Source organism: Microcebus murinus, chromosome 23 (assembly GCF_040939455.1).
Source record: "Microcebus murinus isolate Inina chromosome 23, M.murinus_Inina_mat1.0, whole genome shotgun sequence".
Taxonomy (NCBI): Eukaryota; Metazoa; Chordata; class Mammalia; order Primates; family Cheirogaleidae; genus Microcebus; species Microcebus murinus.
This window is the reverse complement of record NC_134126.1, coordinates 31,382,975-31,401,230: the sequence shown is the minus strand read 5'-3', so window position 1 is coordinate 31,401,230 and position 18,256 is coordinate 31,382,975. Positions and strand designations below refer to the sequence as shown.

General features: G+C 46.1%; 1 protein-coding gene across 3 annotated transcripts in view; it reads left to right on the top strand.

The window, feature by feature from the left end:
* NAV1 (neuron navigator 1) overlaps positions 1–17,978 on the top strand; it is a 233,120-nt gene extending 215,142 nt beyond the window's left edge. For all 3 annotated transcript variants that reach the window (XM_075996964.1, XM_075996963.1, XM_075996965.1), the window contains 14 exons: positions 4,491–4,612; positions 8,053–8,249; positions 8,517–8,709; positions 8,804–8,972; positions 9,284–9,381; positions 9,533–9,628; positions 9,866–10,025; positions 10,405–10,640; positions 11,432–11,586; positions 11,734–11,805; positions 12,295–12,491; positions 12,991–13,109; positions 15,504–15,701; positions 17,085–17,978. In XM_075996964.1, coding sequence (XP_075853079.1) covers positions 4,491–4,612; positions 8,053–8,249; positions 8,517–8,709; positions 8,804–8,972; positions 9,284–9,381; positions 9,533–9,628; positions 9,866–10,025; positions 10,405–10,640; positions 11,432–11,586; positions 11,734–11,805; positions 12,295–12,491; positions 12,991–13,109; positions 15,504–15,701; positions 17,085–17,180 — 2,108 coding nt within the window. In that variant the 3' untranslated portion in view covers positions 17,181–17,978. The remainder of the gene's footprint in view (positions 1–4,490; positions 4,613–8,052; positions 8,250–8,516; positions 8,710–8,803; positions 8,973–9,283; positions 9,382–9,532; positions 9,629–9,865; positions 10,026–10,404; positions 10,641–11,431; positions 11,587–11,733; positions 11,806–12,294; positions 12,492–12,990; positions 13,110–15,503; positions 15,702–17,084) is intronic.
* The last annotated feature ends 278 nt before the right edge of the window (positions 17,979–18,256 follow it).

Genomic DNA, 18,256 nt, shown 5'->3' with positions numbered 1-18,256 from the left:
TTCCCCCAGCATCTGAGTCATCATTCCTGTCCTAGTCTCTTCTTCCTACTCTGACTCCTTCGTGGAAACTCCTTAAATACTGGTATTTCCCGAGGCTCCAGCCACTCTTTTCATATGACTCCACACACTTTTCCACATCTATCCCGTAACATCTACAACCTCTTCTTTTTTAAAAAAAAATCGAGACACAATGCACATGCCATAAAATTCACCTTTTTAAAGTATATATTATAACTCAGTGGTTTTTAGCATATTGGCCAGGTCGAAGAACCATCACCACTATCTGATTCCAGAACATTTCCATCACTTCAGAAATAAATGAGGAATTAGTCACTCCCCATCCCTCCTCCTCCCATGCCCTGGCAACCACTAATATATTTTCTGTCTCTATGGATTTGCCTTTTCTAGATGTTTAACATAAATGGAGTCATACAAACATGTGGCCTTTTGTGATTGGCTTCTTCCACTTGGCAAAATATTTTCAAGATTCATCCATGTTGTGTCATGTATTAGTACATAATTCCTTTTCATGGCTGAATAATATTCCATCGTGTGGATATGCCACATTTTGTTTAGCCATTCATCACTGAGTTGGACACTGAGTTGTGTTCATTTATTGTCTATTATGAATACTACTGCTATGAACATTTGTGTACACGTTTTTTGTGTGAACATATTTTTTCAGTTCTCTTGGAATAGAATTGCTGGGTCACATGGTAACTCTTATGTTTGACTTATTAAGGAACCACCAAATTATTTTCCAAAACAGCAGCACCACATTATATTCCGAGCAGCAATATATGAAGGTTCTGATTTCTCCACGTTCTGGCCAACACTTACATCGTCCTCTTTTTTGTTAGAGCCATCCTGGCGTGTGTGAAGTGGTCCTCACTGTGGTTTGGGTTTTAATTTTGCTGATGTCTAAGGATGTCAGGCATCTTTCCATGTGCTTATTTGCTATTTGTGTGTCTTAATGAGGAAATGTCTCTTGAAATCCTTGGCCTTTTTTTTTTTTTTGAGACAGAGTCTTGCTCTGTTGCCCAGGCTAGAGTGAGTGCCGTGGCGTCAGCCTAGATCACAGCAACCTCAAACTCCTGGGCTCAAGCGATCCTCCTGCCTCAGCCTCCCGAGTAGCTGGGACTACAGGCGTGCGCCACCATGCCCGGCTAATTTTTTCTATATATTAGTTGGCCAATTAATTTCTTTCTATTTATAGTAGAGACGGGGTCTCGCCCTTGCTCAGGCTGGTTTCGAACTCCTGACCTCGAGCAATCCGCCTGCCTCGGCCTCCCAGAGTGCTAGGATTACAGGCGTGAGCCACCGTGCCCGGCCTCTTTTTCACTTTCTTGAAAGTATCCTTTGAAGAACAAAAGTTTTCTGTTTTGATGAAGTATAATTTATCTATATTTTTTTCCTTTGGTTGCTTGTGCTTTTAGGCATTATAGTTAAGAAATCATTGCTTAATCCAAGGTCATGAAAATTTACTGTGTTTCCTTCTAAAAGTTTTTATAGTGTTGGGTCTTTGTTCCATTTTGAGTAAATTTTTATGTCTCGTGTGAGGTAGTGGGTCCAACTTCATTCTTTTACGTGTGCTATCCACTTATCCCAGCACCATTTGTTGGAAAAGACTATTTTTCTCCACTGAATTATCTTGGCACCATTTAGGAAATCAGTTGACCATAAATGGATGGGTTTATTTCTGGACTCTGAGTTCTATTCCATTCATATGTATGTCTGTCCTTAGTCAGGAGTACCACATTGTCTTGATTACTGTAGCTCTGTAGTAAGTTTTGAAATTGGGAAGTGTGAGTCCTCCAACTCTGTTCTTTTCCAAGATTGTTTTTGGCTACTCTGTGCCCTTTGCATTTCCATATGAATTTTAGAATTAGTTTGTCAATCCCTGCAAAAAAGACAGCTATAATTTTGGTAGGGATTACCTTGAATCTGTTTCCTAAGTAGACTTTGCTCTTCAGTTACATATTTGCTGAATGAATGAATTGTGCTTTTTGCTTAGAATTTTCATGTCATCCTCAGTTCATGTAGATCCATGCTCAGGTTTGTTCAGGAAGATGTCTAGGAGCATTGTAAGAGCTAATGCTTAAACAATGATGCTTTATTTTATTTTATTTGTATATAGACAATAAATGTACATGGTACAAAATTCAAAACTCACAAAATATTTCCTGACTTTTTGAAGATTATTTGATTCTGCAACATAGTCTTTGCTCTTAATAGTACTGTAACGTGTATTTTTCAAACTTTAATTAATAGTCTCCCAACAAATTGAAATCTCCAAATAACTGATGATAGATATGCACTTATTCTGCTACCTTTCATTTTGTTTTTAATTAACAAATTTCAACTAACCTATTTTTTATCATAAAAGCAATAATGTTCAGGGGAGAAATGTAAACTAGGAATTGGCAAACCCTGGTCCATCAGCTGAATCTGGGTCACCACCTGTTTTTAAATAAAGATTTATTGGCACACAGCCACATTCATTAATTTACATATTGCTATATGTGAATGATATGACTTAATGCTTTTAATGCTGCAGCAGCAGAGCTAAGTAGTTGTGACAGACCATGTGGCCACAAAGCCTGAACTATTTAGCATCTGGCCCATAACAGAGAATGTTTGCCAGACGCGGTGGTAAACTATATACAGAAGGGTATGTGGTAAAATATAAAATCCCTCTGCCTGAATTACCCCTCCAAATCCCACTCCCCAGAGGTTAAGTACTGCTGATAGTGATTATAAGTCTTTCCAGGAATAATTATCTGTGATATACAAGCAAGCATATATGGATACACATATGCATTTTTATATACATGAAATTTTTTTTACTTCAACTCAGCATATATTCTCTTGAGAATCTTATACACTTTTTAAAATAACTGAATTACTCTGTGATATCATAAGCTTGGTCTGATAATCACTGAATAAAGAATTTTCCATGTGCCATGTGAGCTTTGGTAGTTCCGTCATCAGACCCCAGGATCTTGTTTTCCCTGGAGTATCAAGGGAAAATAAGAGTATAAAGACCCATTTCTGGTCATGGAGAGAGTGAGCAAAATAACCAAATACCACCCTAGATCTCCTTCACTTAACATCTTGTTTCTAGGAGAACAGTTGCACAGAGCCACCTAACTTGTCTCCTACCTCTAGTCTAGTCTCCCTCCACTCTGTCTTTCTCATTGTTCATATAGTAAGCTCTGTTTAAAAAAATCATTTGGCATTGTGCTATAATTATGCAAGATGTTAACATTAGAGGAGACTGGGTTAAAGGTGCCGAGGACCTTTCTGTATATTTCTTTACAATTTCCTGTGAATCTGTTAAGTGTTTCAAAATAAAAAGAGTCTTAAGAATCTGATGCTATTAGACCCTTGCTCCAGAAACTCTGCTGCCCACTGCCTGTGGCACAAAGGTACCTTTCCTTTAAAAAGGCGTTTCCTTTAAAAGGGCTGTCCCTGATGCAGCCGAGCCTGCACTTCTCCCTCACCTCTTTCTGTCCTGCTTCCACTCCAGACTGCCCGCAGTTCCGCAGAGCAAAGGCAGGTCCCTGCACAGTGCCTTTGCATGTCTCTTTTCTTCAGCCCTTAGACACTCTTCCCAGTGTTCCCATCTGAAGAACTTCTTTCCAAACTCAAACATCTCCTTTGTTAACCCTTCCCTTCTCTGTTGTAGAAAAGTGGATTATTTTTTATGCCATCACAAACCTCCTCAGAAAGCTGAGGTTTTCTACCCATCAGATGAGAAAATTAATGCTTGCGCAGGTTAAACACAAGGGTACATGGCTAGTTATTCTTGGCCGTGGACCACTAGGTAACCGAGCTTTGCTGGAAAAATCATGAAAAATGGTAGGTTGATGTCTGGCTTTAGTTAAGTCCTTCTCAGACCTCTTTAAGGTGAATTCATGACTTTGTACTAGCTCTGTTTCTGGAGAGCAGGGATCATTTCTTATTTAATTTTTACCTGTAGCATTTTTTTCTTTTTCTTTTTCTTTTTTTTTTTTTTTTTTTTTTTTGAGATAGAACCTCACTCTGTTGCCCAGGCTAGAGTGCCGTGGCGTCAGCCTAGCTCACAGCAACCTCAAACTCCTGGGCTCAAGCGATCCTCCTGCCTCAGCCTCCCAGGTAGCTGGGACTACAGGCGTGTGCCACCATGCCCGGCTAATTTTTTCTATTTTTAATAGAGACAGGGTCTTGCTCTTGCTCAGACTGGTCTTCAACTCCTGACCTCAAGCAATCCTCCCACCTCGGCCTCCCAAAGTGCTAGGATTACAGGCATGAGCCACCACCATGCCTGGCATTAGCATCTTTTTCTGTGTTGAAACATGACTGTTGAATAAATAATACAAAAAATGAATAATGTGGACCTAGGAGTTGGTTGGTTCCCTCCCTCTTGTCTTCTACAGGTAGACTTGCCTTAAGTCTTATGTCTTCTCTAAATGTGCTCTGTGTTCTTCCCATTTGTACTCGGTGCCTAGAACTTCGGATCAAGAGACAAAACTCCTCAGATAGCATCTCCAGCCTCAACAGCATCACTAGCCATTCCAGCATTGGCAGCAGCAAGGATGCTGATGCAAAAAAGAAGAAGAAAAAGAGCTGGGTAGGTGGAGGTTTGGGGGGAGGGAAGTACGTAGAGCGTGGTGGACCACCTTCACCTCAGCGTAGGGACCGGATCTTGCCAGGATTAGCCAACACGGAGTCCCTGCTAATCCTAAGCTCCAGTTTGATGTCTGCTCAGAGCAAGGTCTGCTAAATTCCCCTTTCCCACAACCGTTCCCTACTTGTCCCAAGGCCACCCTCCAACCTTTATATTTGATATATATCTGCTTTCCATGGGAATCTCCATACCTTTAGGCCAAATGTATTTGGCAACAGGAGAATGCTGAGAAAATATCTGGAAGGGAGCGGCTAATCAATTTCTTCCCCGATTCCCCCACTCCCTTCTGTACTGTGGAGAGAAGATTTTATGAACAAAGCTGTTCATTCTCGATGCTCCTAGAGGTTATTTCTTCAATTTTTGGAGAGATTTGTAGAGCTTTCCAGATTACTTCAAAAAGACTGTTTATATTACCTTTGGTTGGTCCAAAGGTAATTTTTGTGAGGTTTTTTTTTTTTTTTCCCCCTCTCTCAGATACTCCTAAACTGACTTTGGGTGACCTTTTTGAAATTCTTTAGGCAGGTCTAGAACACTCTTGGCTCCTCTTGCTGACTGGTGAGAAGAGCATCCCCAGATGGGGACTTCTTGCTCCTCTGTCCCCTGTGCAGTAAGACCGTCCCAAGACCTCTGTGTCGTACAGATAGGGACCAGCTGTGTGAAATGAGTGATTAAGTGTTGCTTCTTTTTTTTCCCCCCCCTTCAATATGCTGACTCCAAATCCCTATTTTTTTCCAGGTCTACGAGGTAAGAGACCCGGTTCCTCTCCCCTTATTTTATCTTTCCCTTTGCCATGCCTTCCCTATTTCCAGAGCAACTCCCTTCCCCTAAAAAAGTGAGCAGCCACTCATAACACTAACTGTAACCTCCACCCCAGAGTCCCTAACTCACCCCACTGCATGGTCCATCCGCAGCTGCCCCTGAGGACAGAGGAGTGGTCTGGTTGGGGGCGAAATGGGAACGTCCGACAAAATTCAAACCTACTCCCTACTATGTTTGTCTGTTACAAAATTGGCCTGTTGTAAAAGCAGTCAAACTGAACTCTGCTATCCCGAAAGTGAGCTTTCTTATTTTTTATTCCATTAAACCTAGAAACCCAGAATGGAAGCGAATTGCTAGATGAAGGTTATCTTGACCACAATTTCCAGAGACCAGTTCAGTTTGGGTCTAACCCGAAGGTTTAGCTCTAGAGTAGGATGAACCAGAGATAGGTAAGAGATACATAGTCCAGTCTAGGGCACACTCGGCGCATCTCGAAGACTAAAACCCTCTAAGCATCCATAGAGTTTCCCAAGACGTTTGAGGGATTAGAGTATAGTCCAAGACAAACAGAAAGTGAACCCAGAGTTTCTGTTACAAACCAGACATCTGAGATCCACTCTAACCCTGTCCCAGCATTGTGCTGGGTGTTGGGAAGGATGTGGAAATGGAGTCTGTAATCTCAGTCATTAAGGAGTCTATAGTATTGCTGGAGGGACAAAAAATATTGTACATATGAAATTAGTAGCAATCCAATGGTGCCACGATGCTTTCTCAGGCAACACGTGCTAAAGGAGTTCATAGAAGAGTCAGGGAAAACATCTCAAAGGAGGTAAAAGTTAAACTGAGAAGGGATTTTGACAAGTGGAGAGGAATGTGCTGGAATGTTTTCTATATAGACACTGTCTGATCAGAATGGAAACTGTGGGCAGGGAGAAGACCAGCTTGAGTAGAGCACTGCCCGGGCAGGGCACAGCACAGATAGGAAGGGCCTGATGATTATTCAGACTTGATTCTTTAGATCAGCCTTTCCCAAAGTGTGTTCCACATATCACAAGTCCATTGAGATGCTCCTTAGAGAGTGATAACCATCATCAAATAAATTTGAGAAACACTGCATTTTCTGCAGCGCACATCTAGACAGGAAAAGTTTTAAGATACACTCCAGCAAAGAATCTTGTTTCAGTTGGCTTAATTCATTGTTCCCTGAACTCATTGAACCATGGAACCATTAGCCACAAAACACCAAACATCTCCCAGCAGTCTGGCTTTGGGAATACTGAACAGCACGTAGAGCACTAGTCTCACTGGGGTTTCATCGATCTTGGAGAGCTTATGCTCCAGGCCGATCGTAGTCACAGGATCTCTTTCTGCACACACACACACACACCACCTACACACAGCTTTCCATGGGGCAGTGATAGAGAGAAAACTTCACTGGACTGAAAATTAGGAAACCTGAATTCTAGTCCCAGGGCTTTTTCTAATTGTGCAATTTCAGGCAAGTCAACTGTCTGGCCTTTTCAGCCTCCATTCCTCATCTCTACAGAGAACTGAGCTGTAAATGGCACTTTCGAGCCCAGACTACTCAGCGATAATGAGTCACCAGGAGCCAGCCAGCTACACACACTCCCTCACTCACATCCCCACTGCAGCCAGCTTGATCCTCCTTTGTGTCTTGCCTGGTGGAAACCCCAATTCGCACTGCCCACCCTCTGTCATCTAACAGCCGTCCTGTGTTCCAGGAGAGACGCTTAGAAACAGCACCCTCAAATTTCCCTTCTTTTTTCGCACTATCCCGAAGATCTGGCTTGTCTTTGTCCCCTGTAACCTTTGACCCCTCCTTTACTCTCTGTCTCTCGCTGCCATTGCCCATCCGTGTCCCCGTGTGTGTGTGCATGCTGTGTGGATGCATGTGAACCGCGTGGGGCAGGACTCCGGTTTGCGTCTCTAGCTCACAGCCCTAACACCCAAGCTCATTGACACCAAGATGAAACAAACCATGGTTGGATTATCATGTCACAAGTACTCTACGGAAATACTGGGAAATATCCCTTCTTCTGGGGCAGTTGAAATAGTAGAGAGTGCTTATGTCTGGTTGCTTCAACCATTCTGTAATGTGCTGGGCACAAGAAATACTAAAAGAAACTTGATACCAATGCCTTCTCTTGTTCTCCACAGAGTCATTTTCGCAGTTTCTGGTTGATAGGAAAATAGATAAACAGATTCTGGGCTGATGAGCCCTAGTCAGAGGTGGCATCCGAGACCCAGAGTGAGCTAGGTTCTGGTCTGCAGCAGGAGGTGGATTAGACTGCTGAGGGGTATACCATGTGACCCCTAGGGACTTCTGTCTGTCCCCATCAGGGCACAGTTCCCCATTGGGAGAGAGAACACCCAGGTCAACTAGAACAGCAGTAAGCCAGAAGGTTCTGTTCATTCTCTCAGTCCTAATTTCGAGGCACCTCTTCTGTCCATATTCCATGAATCAAACAAAGCCTCACAGAGAGGCTTAGTTACAAGTAAATCCCCTGCGTCCTCATCTCTGTCTCAGAAGTCCCAAACCAGTCCCCTTCCCATCCCTAGAGTGGAGTCCTGACGCCCTTCTACCTGGATCTGCTTTCTTCTAGCTTCGAAGTTCCTTCAACAAAGCCTTCAGTATAAAAAAGGGACCCAAGTCAGCGTCCTCGTACTCTGATATAGAGGAGATTGCCACACCCGACTCCTCGGCCCCCTCATCCCCCAAACTGCAGCACGGCTCCACAGAGACAGCGTCGCCCTCCATCAAGTCCTCCAACTCATCCTCTGTGGGCATTGATGTCACCGAGTAAGTGCTCTCCACCTCCCTGCCCCCAGATCTGGATCAGTGTAAACTGCTGGCTGGAGTTAACAGTAGCCCCATCAGACCCTGGACAAGCGCTGCCTTACTACTGACCTCTCTCTGGGCGTGTGAGACCAGTAGACGGACCTTCCCTCCCATACTGATTGACATCTGTGGGCTGCAGGAGCCAGGTCTGCCAGCCACGCAGCTCAGTCTTCTCTGGCTGCTCCAGTGCCTCTCCATGCAGCCAGCTTGACTTGTGCTTTCTTACAGGGCCCCTGCTCACCCAGCTCCCCACACTAGGCTGTTCCATGCCAATGAGGAGGAGGAGCCGGAGAAAAAGGAGGTATCGGAGCTGCGCTCTGAGCTCTGGGAGAAGGAGATGAAGCTTACCGACATCCGCTTAGAGGCCCTCAACTCTGCCCACCAACTGGATCAGCTTCGGGAGACCATGCACAACATGCAGGTCAGTACCTGGGAGGAGAGCTGCAGGACAGGGGAGACTGAGGTTTGCCGTCTGTCCAACCCCACCACCCTCCCCTGTCCTGTTCTCGCCGCAGTTGGAGGTGGACCTGCTGAAGGCAGAGAACGACCGGCTGAAGGTCGCCCCAGGCCCCTCATCGGGCTCCACTCCAGGGCAGGCCCCTGGATCGTCAGCTTTATCATCCCCTCGCCGCTCCCTGGGCCTCGCACTCACCCATTCCTTCAGCCCGGGTCTCGCAGACACAGGTACCTGTTTGGGAGAAGAATCTAGAAGATGGAGAAAAGAAAAGGGTTCATTTCAGTGTTATGCCATTCCACATGCTCTGGTGGCATCTTCCTTGGGTCAGGGAGGTAACAGTGCCTAAACCCAGAAGACATCAGTGTCATGGGACACCAAGCGTTGTTATGGTCCTTCTACTGCCACTACTTTTCAGTTTGGGACCTCTGTTTCTTCCCTGTGGCAGATATTATAGTTATTTGGAAAGGATAATGACGGGAAAGTTTAGCAAAGGCTGTGGGTGCTGCTAAAACCCTTTGGTCCTTCTCAACCCGCACAGACCTATCGCCCATGGATGGCATCAGCACCTGTGGTCCAAAGGAAGAAGTGACCCTGCGGGTGGTGGTGAGGATGCCCCCCCAGCACATCATCAAAGGGGTAAGGAACAAACATAATGCTGTTACATGTATCCAAGAAAATATGAATAGACCCCCAAAACCAAAGTACTCGACTCCCAAGGCCTTGCAGGCTCTCCCTTTCTGGGAGGCATCTGCACCGAGGCTCACGTGCCTCTCCCTTGGCCTTACAGGACTTGAAGCAGCAGGAATTCTTTCTGGGCTGTAGCAAGGTCAGTGGAAAAGTTGACTGGAAGATGCTGGATGAAGCTGTTTTCCAGGTGTTCAAGGTAAGGGATGCCTGTGCTCAGCAGGGCTCGCTCACCCTCTCATGGGCCACCCAGGCACTGGGATCCTGGGGGCCTTTGCTGCTTTGCAGAGAAAAGCTGCGTAGGAAAAGCATATGCTCTTCTCTTCTCCATCTGCTTTTGTTGCCTGTTCGTTCTTCCTAATGGCTTTTACAGCTGTGTTGTACCTTTTCAGTGTCCCTCACCTGTTCTTCTTGTTCTCCCCGTGTCTTCCGTCAGGACTACATTTCTAAGATGGACCCGGCCTCCACCCTGGGCCTAAGCACTGAGTCCATCCACGGCTACAGCATCAGCCACGTGAAACGAGTGCTGGACACCGAGCCCCCCGAGATGCCTCCCTGCCGTCGAGGCGTCAACAGCATATCGGTCTCCCTCAAAGGTCAGTCCTTGTGTCCTGGGGTGGGGTGGGGTGGCTCGGAGGCAGAGTGAGGATCGAAAAGTGCATTTATTCAACACAAGTTTATTGGGAAACTATAATGTTTAAGTAAGTGAAATATGAAAAGATGAGTAAGAGCCAGTCCTAACCTTTGTTCCCACGGACGTTTCTGCCAAGGCCTGGCTTCTCACTCCAGCCCTCACCCCTAGCTCAGAGCGTATCCCTAAAAATGAGATGGAAGTTTTCAAAACTAGGGGTCAGGGGATTCCTGTGGAGCTGTGGGGCGAGCGGCTCTGGGTCTCTTCACTGGGCTCCTAGATGAAGAAAGAAAAGCTCTTCGGGGCCCTGGTGAAGACTCACACTTTCTGGGGCGGGGGTTCAGGTCTCAAGGAGAAATGCGTCGACAGCCTGGTGTTCGAGACGCTGATCCCCAAGCCGATGATGCAGCACTACATCAGCCTCCTGCTCAAGCACCGGCGCCTCGTCCTCTCGGGCCCCAGCGGCACGGGCAAGACCTACCTGACCAATCGGCTGGCCGAGTACCTGGTGGAGCGCTCCGGCCGGGAGGTCACCGAGGGCATCGTCAGCACCTTCAACATGCACCAGCAGTCTTGCAAGGTGCTGCCTCCGGACCCCGTGTCCAGGCCTCAGCCTGCCCCAGGATCTCTCCCGGCCCATCCTGCCCTGCTGTTCCCTTCCCCCGTCCTCACCTCTGCCTTCCTCCTTCTCCCGCTCTTCTCTGTGCTTTTCCTCTCCCCTCTATCTCATCCCCTTGGCTAGTCTTCCCCCTCCCCTGCCCCCAGTTATTTTCCAGACATGTGCCCCAAACTTCTTTCTCCACACTTTCCCTCGCCTCTGTTAAGCTACTTTGATTAACCTACACCCCCCTCATTTCCATCTCACTCTCTGCCAACCCTGTCACTCCCATCCCTCCTGTTTTATTTTCTTCCCTCTGTGTTTCTTTTCAGTATTACTTGACCTTGAGCTGTTAGGGAAGAAGTACTCAGAACTAAATGTGTCATACTTTGCCCTCCCCTGATGTCTCTTGAGCATCCCCGAATACTTAGGGGTTGGTTCAAGTCTTGGCTGTCCCCAGCTGGGGGAGGCTTGTCCTCTAATAGTAGTCCATGGTACCAACTTAATAAACCTCCATTTAGGAAATAGCATGTGTTCCCCACCTCCGGGAGATTTAGGGGCACTGCTTAAGGGGGCTGCTTTGGAGCCTTTGGGACCACCACGTATCAGTCTGTGGTGATCTGGTCCTGCAGTCAGATGTCCAAGTACATCTGACAGGAACCAAAGGCCCCAGGGGGATCCAGAACTCACAAAGCTTCTCCAAAATCCTGCTTTCCAAGTCTAGTCAAGGTGCTGACTCCTGAGTGCCCACCCATCGCCTTCTTTTATTCCAGGATCTACAGCTGTATCTCTCCAACCTGGCTAACCAGATAGACCGGGAGACAGGCATCGGGGACGTGCCTCTGGTGATCCTGCTGGACGACCTGAGCGAAGCAGGCTCTATCAGTGAGCTGGTCAACGGGGCCCTCACCTGCAAGTACCACAAATGGTAAGCCCGGCCAGGACCAAGCCCATCTCGGTGGGAGGAAGGAGAACCCAGCACGGTGCCATTTATGAGCTTTCCACTGTGTGCACAGGGCAGAAGGCAAGGGTCAAGACAAGTCTCAGTGGATGTTTTCCCCCTTTCTTTCCACAGCCCCTATATTATAGGTACCACCAATCAGCCTGTAAAAATGACACCCAACCATGGTTTGCACTTGAGTTTCAGGTAAGAACTGTGCCCCTGGATGAACCTCCTGAGCCTACCCAAGAGCCTAGAAACTAGTGAAAGCATGGGCCGGAGGGGAGCAGAGAGCAAGAGGAAAGAGAAGTAGCCAGAGCCCGTTAGGCAGGGAAGAGAAAGTAAGTGTATTTGCCATGTCAGTTACAAGATGGAGGAAAACACTTGAGGAGAGGAAAGGAACTGCAGAACTAGGAGAGACCCAGGTAGGCTGCTGTCACTAGGATTCTCTGCCAGTTTCCCCCTGATCTGGGTCAGCGAGGTGAGCTGGTTATCTGAAGAGGATCACAGATTGGGGAATCAGCTGTACTAGCCCAGGGCTGCTGCCCTGAGTTCAACTGTCCCCACTGTTACCTGAGAAGAAACCAGTGGGCATTAGTGAGGGGCAGGCAGGAGGAGGGACGGACTGGCAGGGGATGAACCCTGACACTGTCCCCATTGCGGCTCTGACCCCACGCTCCCCATCCCTCGTGGCAGGATGTTGACCTTCTCCAACAACGTGGAGCCAGCCAATGGCTTCCTGGTTCGGTACCTGAGGAGGAAGCTGGTGGAGTCAGACAGCGACATCAACGCCAACAAGGAAGAGCTGCTCCGGGTGCTCGACTGGGTGCCCAAGCTGTGGTACCACCTGCACACCTTCCTCGAGAAGCACAGCACCTCAGACTTCCTCATTGGTACTGGGCTCCAGCTTCCCCCTCGGGGTCAGGAGGTGGCTTCCCTTCTGCTCCACCATGTAGAGGGACGCTCCCTTTTCTTCCTGGTGTCTGAGCGCGTGAAGGAGCCGCAGGCCTCGTGGCGTCAGACTTAGAGCCACTTGAGCACTTAACAGGCCTTCCCAACACAGTTAGCACCGTGATTTGGCCAAATCACTTCAACCATCAGAAAGCTAACCCTTCTCCCTCATTTTCCCCCCACAATTAACAGAAAGAAAGAGGGAAAGTAGGAGGAAATTAAAAAGCTTGCCTCACTTCCTTAGCTCACTCCCGCCTTCTGAAGCATGATTTTATGAGACTGCCAGCCAGGCAGCCCGCGCCCGTTGGTCTTGACAACTCTAAATTTCCTTTAGTCCTTTGGGTGTCAGACTCCTCTGCCTGGTTCTGAGGAGTAAAAGAGGCCTACACCTGGGAAGGTCGAGATTCTCAGCCATCTTCACGGCCTCCTCCTTTTCCCTAGGCCCTTGCTTCTTTCTCTCCTGTCCCATTGGCATAGAGGACTTCCGAACCTGGTTCATCGACTTGTGGAACAATTCCATCATTCCCTATCTGCAGGAAGGAGCCAAGGACGGGATCAAGGTGAGCCCTGCCCTCTGCCTCCGCTCAAACCCCACGATCAGGCTGTCCTCCCTAACAAAGTAGAAACATCTCTTTAGTGTTAGGCATGGGACTGCTGGGATTACTTAGGTTCTCTTTCTAACAGGTGGAGCAAGGTACTGGATAGACTAAGCTGCTTTCTAGCCTTCAGCCACCAGTCAGCAAATGGCTCAGGGAGCACTGCCTTTGAGAACATCTCTCCAGTCCTAGGCCTTCTGGCTCTAAGTCCAATTTAAACCACTCTCCAGGGGTCAGAGCAAATAGAAAAATAATTGAGCTAAGAATTAAGTAAAAACCCTAGTATAGCCTTAGCTACCTACTAACTAATAAATATGTTACGTTGACCAAGTTACTTAACTTTTTTTAATGTCCTCATATGTGAAAAAGGAGGTAATACATTCTGCTTTACCTAAATCCCTAGGCTATTTTGAAGACAAAATGAAATATGGGAAAAGATTTTTAAAAGTTAAAGTAAAAACTTTGTACAAAAAGAAGATGTTATTTCTTTAAACCTCCTCCATTTTCTCACCTGTCAATTAGGGGATAGTGCTGACCACTGAAGTCCGTTCCAGCTCTAATGAACTGTGATGCAGTGGCTGGGCCCTATTGGTCATGCATTAGCCATAAAAGTGATTTGTCATTGAGACAGGTATCTCCTGATGACATAGTAAATTTCTAAAGATGCTACCAGACCAAGGCCAGAAATCATTACTTCATTTATAAATTGTGACATTTTAAGGAAATTTTGCATCATTATTGTTGTATAATTTAAAAGCATTTTCAGGCCGGGCGCGGTGGCTCACACCTGTAATCCTAGCACTTTGAGAGCCCGAGGCGGGTGGATCATTTGAGGTCAGGAGTTCGAAACCAGCCTGAGCGAGACCCCGTCTCTACTAAAAATAGAAAGAAATTAATTGACCAACTAAAAATATATATACAAAAAATTAGCCGGGCATGGTGGCGCATGCCTGTAGTCCCAGCTACTCGGGAGGCTGAGGCAGTAGGATTGCTTGAGCCCAGGAGTTTGAGGTTGCTGTGAGCTAGGCTGACACCCCGGCACTCACTCTAGCCTGGGCAACAAAGTGAGACTCTATCTCAAAAAAAATAAATAAGTAAAACAAAATAAAAGCATTTTCACACAGATAACATCTGTTTTACAAGAAAGTCAATAATTTTTAAAAGATATTATGACTAAAGTAGAAGAATTTCCTACCTGAAAAATAAAATTACAGTGTCATAAGATTTAATGCAATCTAGGGGCCAGGTGCAATGGCTCATGCCTGTAATCCTAGCACTCTGGGAGGCCGAGGCAGGAGGATGGCTTGAGCTCATCAAGACCAGACTGAGCAAGAGTGATACCCCGTCTCTACCAAAAATAGGAAAAATTAGCCAGTGTGGTGGCAAGTGCCTGTAGTCTCAGCTACTCAGGAGGCTGAGGCAGGAGGATTGCTTAAGCACAGGAGTTTGAGGCTACAGTGAACTATGACGACACCATGGCACTCTACCCAGGGCAACAGAGTAAGACCCTGTCTCAAAAAAAAAAAAAGGTTTTAAGGCAATGTAGGTATCCATTAACAGATGAATGGATAAAGAAAATGTGGTCTTATACTATATACACAGTGGAATACTATTCAGCCTTAAAAAAAGAAGGAAATCTTGTCATTTGCAACAACATGGATAAACCTGGAGGACATGAAGTGAAATAAGCCAGTCACAGAAACACAAATACCATGTGATCTAACTTATATGTGGAATCTACCAAAGCGGAACTTACAGGAGTAGAGAGTTGAATGGTGGTTACCAGGGGCTATGGTAGAGGGGTTTGGTTGGGGAGGTGTGTATCAAAGGATGCAAAATCTCCATTAGATTGGAGGACTAAGTCAAGAGACCTTCTGTATAACATGATGACTGTAATGAATAACAATGTATTATGTACTTAAAAATCACTAAGGAAATAGATTTTAAGTGTTCTCAACACACACACAAAAAAAGCATGTGAGGTAATGCATATGTTAATTAGCTTGATTTAGCCATTCCACAATGTATACATATTTCAGAACATCTTATCGTACATCATAAATGTATATAATTTGTAATTTCAAAAGAAATTGAAAGAATTAAAATTTAAAGAATTTTTTTAAGTTTTAAAAGTTTTAAAAAAGCTAAATTATCATCCAAAATGATTTTACCAGTTTACACCAATTTATTTTACTTATTGGGAAACTCAGGAAAATTCCACAGGTATCAGAGCCTCAAGGCGTAACGTTTGAGGAGGTGCATGTTTTTAATGTTTCTGTGGGAACTATCAGGATACGACATGAACAAGCCTCTGATCTGTGGACTCCCTGCAGTAATCACATTTGTCCTTCTCTGCAGGTCCATGGACAGAAAGCTGCTTGGGAGGACCCCGTGGAGTGGGTCCGGGACACTCTTCCCTGGCCGTCAGCCCAACAAGACCAATCAAAGCTGTACCACCTGCCGCCACCCACCGTGGGCCCTCACAGCATTGCCTCCCCTCCTGAGGACAGGACAGTCAAAGACAGCACCCCAAGTTCTCTAGACTCGGATCCTCTGGTGAGTAGAAGCCATCCTGGGGTAAAAGTAAGTATTATAGAACTGGGGGCCGAAGAACATCAGCAAGGCCAGGCCAGGAGGAGGCCAGTGAAAAGCTCCGAATATTAGAATCCAGGGTTATAAAGATCTGGGACCTCGCTCATGCTAAACCATCAGCATCCCAGCAAGATGGGCTCTAGCGTCTCAGGCAGATCTCACTTAGGAATATCAGCCAAAGAAGTCTAGCAGTAGGACACATTAGCACTGTATTTCTGCCTCTCCTCTGAAACTCCCATAGAAAGCAGGCTGAGACGAGCACAAACTGGGCTGGAATAGTATATTCTCAACGCCTGTAACCAAAAGAAGACGGGTGTCCACATGGAAGCATACACGAAGGATTCGCACAGGCATTTGACTAGAAGAAAAGCAAATGGCCAATAAAAACATAAAAAGAGCCTCCACCTCACTAATAACTGTGGAAATGCAAATGAAAACAGGAGATACCATTTCATGTTAGCAAAAATAGCATGTGTGGAAGCACAAACTTCACCCTCTGCTGGTGGGATGTTTGTTGATAAAACCATTTTGGAGGATAATTTGGCAGATCGTACTAACACTTAACATGTGCAAATCCCACGACCTTGCAATTTTACCTTTCAAGTAGGAAATCCTTCCAATTTAGTCATAAAACATTTTTATTTACATTTTGAATTTCTTGAAAATAGATGTCATCTGTATAAAAATGCTTTTAAATTGGAAGACCACTAATAATCACGTAGATAGAAGAGAAGGCAAAAGGCAGATTCATTAGAGAATGCAGTAGGCTTATTTAGCTGAATTGGAGGGTCCCAATCTTAACGCATTAAGGGGAAAAAGTAGGTAAAGAGAAGGAGGTGAACACAGTGAGGTATTTTGACTTGACATGAAGCAACAGGATTTGTAAGGTGGGGAAAAACAGGTTCATAATAACACGGAGTCTAGCTGTTGGATTCTAATCTATTGGAAGGGGAAATTGTTAGAGACAGATGTTCTCATAGCACTTCTCATGTTCCTCCAGTATTAGCTGGTATGTACAGGCCTTCTGTCCTCTCCTGGAGGGCAGGCGCCTTGTAGGCAGAGTGCTCTTGTTCTTTCTGGTATGCCTGCACGTGTCATACACAGCATGGCATCTTGTACAACAGACATACTCCCAGGTGACTGTTGTACATGCACATGTTTACAAACAGGGTTGATGCAGTCGTCGCTGCTTTTCCGTGGGCCACCCGTAGACTCTGAGCTCTTAATCACTTACAAACCAAGGATTAGACCCATGGTCTCGATTTTTTTACAGTTACTTCCTGTGGGTTTCTTTGAGACTTCTGAACGTCTCAAGTCTCATTAATCCATCTTTTTGCCCTTCGTTAGATGGCCATGCTGCTGAAACTTCAAGAAGCTGCCAACTACATTGAGTCTCCAGATCGAGAAACTATCTTGGACCCCAACCTCCAGGCAACACTCTGAGGGTCCAGTAGTCACCGTCACCCCGGACAGCAGAACGCTGGCGTCAGCTACGTTCGCTCCTCCTCTCCCCTCTCTTCTTTCAGAGCACTGGCTCTCCAGCCCCAGGAGGAGAGCAGGAGGGGGGAGGAGGTGAAGGAGGAGGGGCAGGTTCTTGGTGCTGCACCTTTGAGAACTTCCCAGTAAGGATTGGTGGGGTGGAGTCTGGGAACTTGTGTCCCCTGAATACATTACTGGCCTCCTCTCGTGACTTTGGGGAAAAGATGACTCTGGGTCTTTTCCTTGACTTCTTCTTTCAATTACAAACTCCTGGGCTTTCTGGGGAGGGGTTCAGAAGACATCAAAAAACTCTGCAGCAGTCCGAACTGATTCTCGCAAACAACTCTGAGAGAGACAGTCGTGCGCGGGGAACCTGAGCGAGGCAGGATGCTTGCCTGACATTCTCGCAGACCCTTCCCAGTTCCGTCACCACTGCCAACAACTCTTCCCCCTGAGATCTGGCTGGAGCCCAGAAAAAGAAGCATGTAGTTTTAAAAATGTTTAAATCAATCTGTAAACGGTTAAAAAAAAAAATGGAAAAAGTGAAGCTGGAGAGAGGGGAACCAGTTGCCAAGGTAGAAAGAGAGCTGCCCGCTCCTGCCCTCTGGATGATGTAGGGGACGTTGACAAGACGGCTGCCAACCTAAGAAGTCACCAAACCACGAAAATGACATCACAGCCTTCAGAGAAAGACAAGCTCTGTCTTTCTGCCCTCTAATTTAACATGCATGAGAGTCAATAAACCCTACTTTTTTATTTTCATTTTTTTATTTTGTTTCTATTTTTTTCTCCCATTTGCCTATTCATTTTCCTTATCTTTTGTTTTTGTTTTTTCCATTTCCTCACATGTCCACAAGATGCTTGGGTTGCTTTTCCAGGGCTAGTTTGGCTTTTCCAAGTGGTTTTTCTTTGGAGAATCTGATGCCATCTAATTGACACCAGCTGGACACCTGCCATGCCACTATCTCTGGCGTCCTTGGGGCTTATATGACACATGAAGCATTGGCCCAGAAGTAGTGGGAGAAGAGGAACCCAGTTCT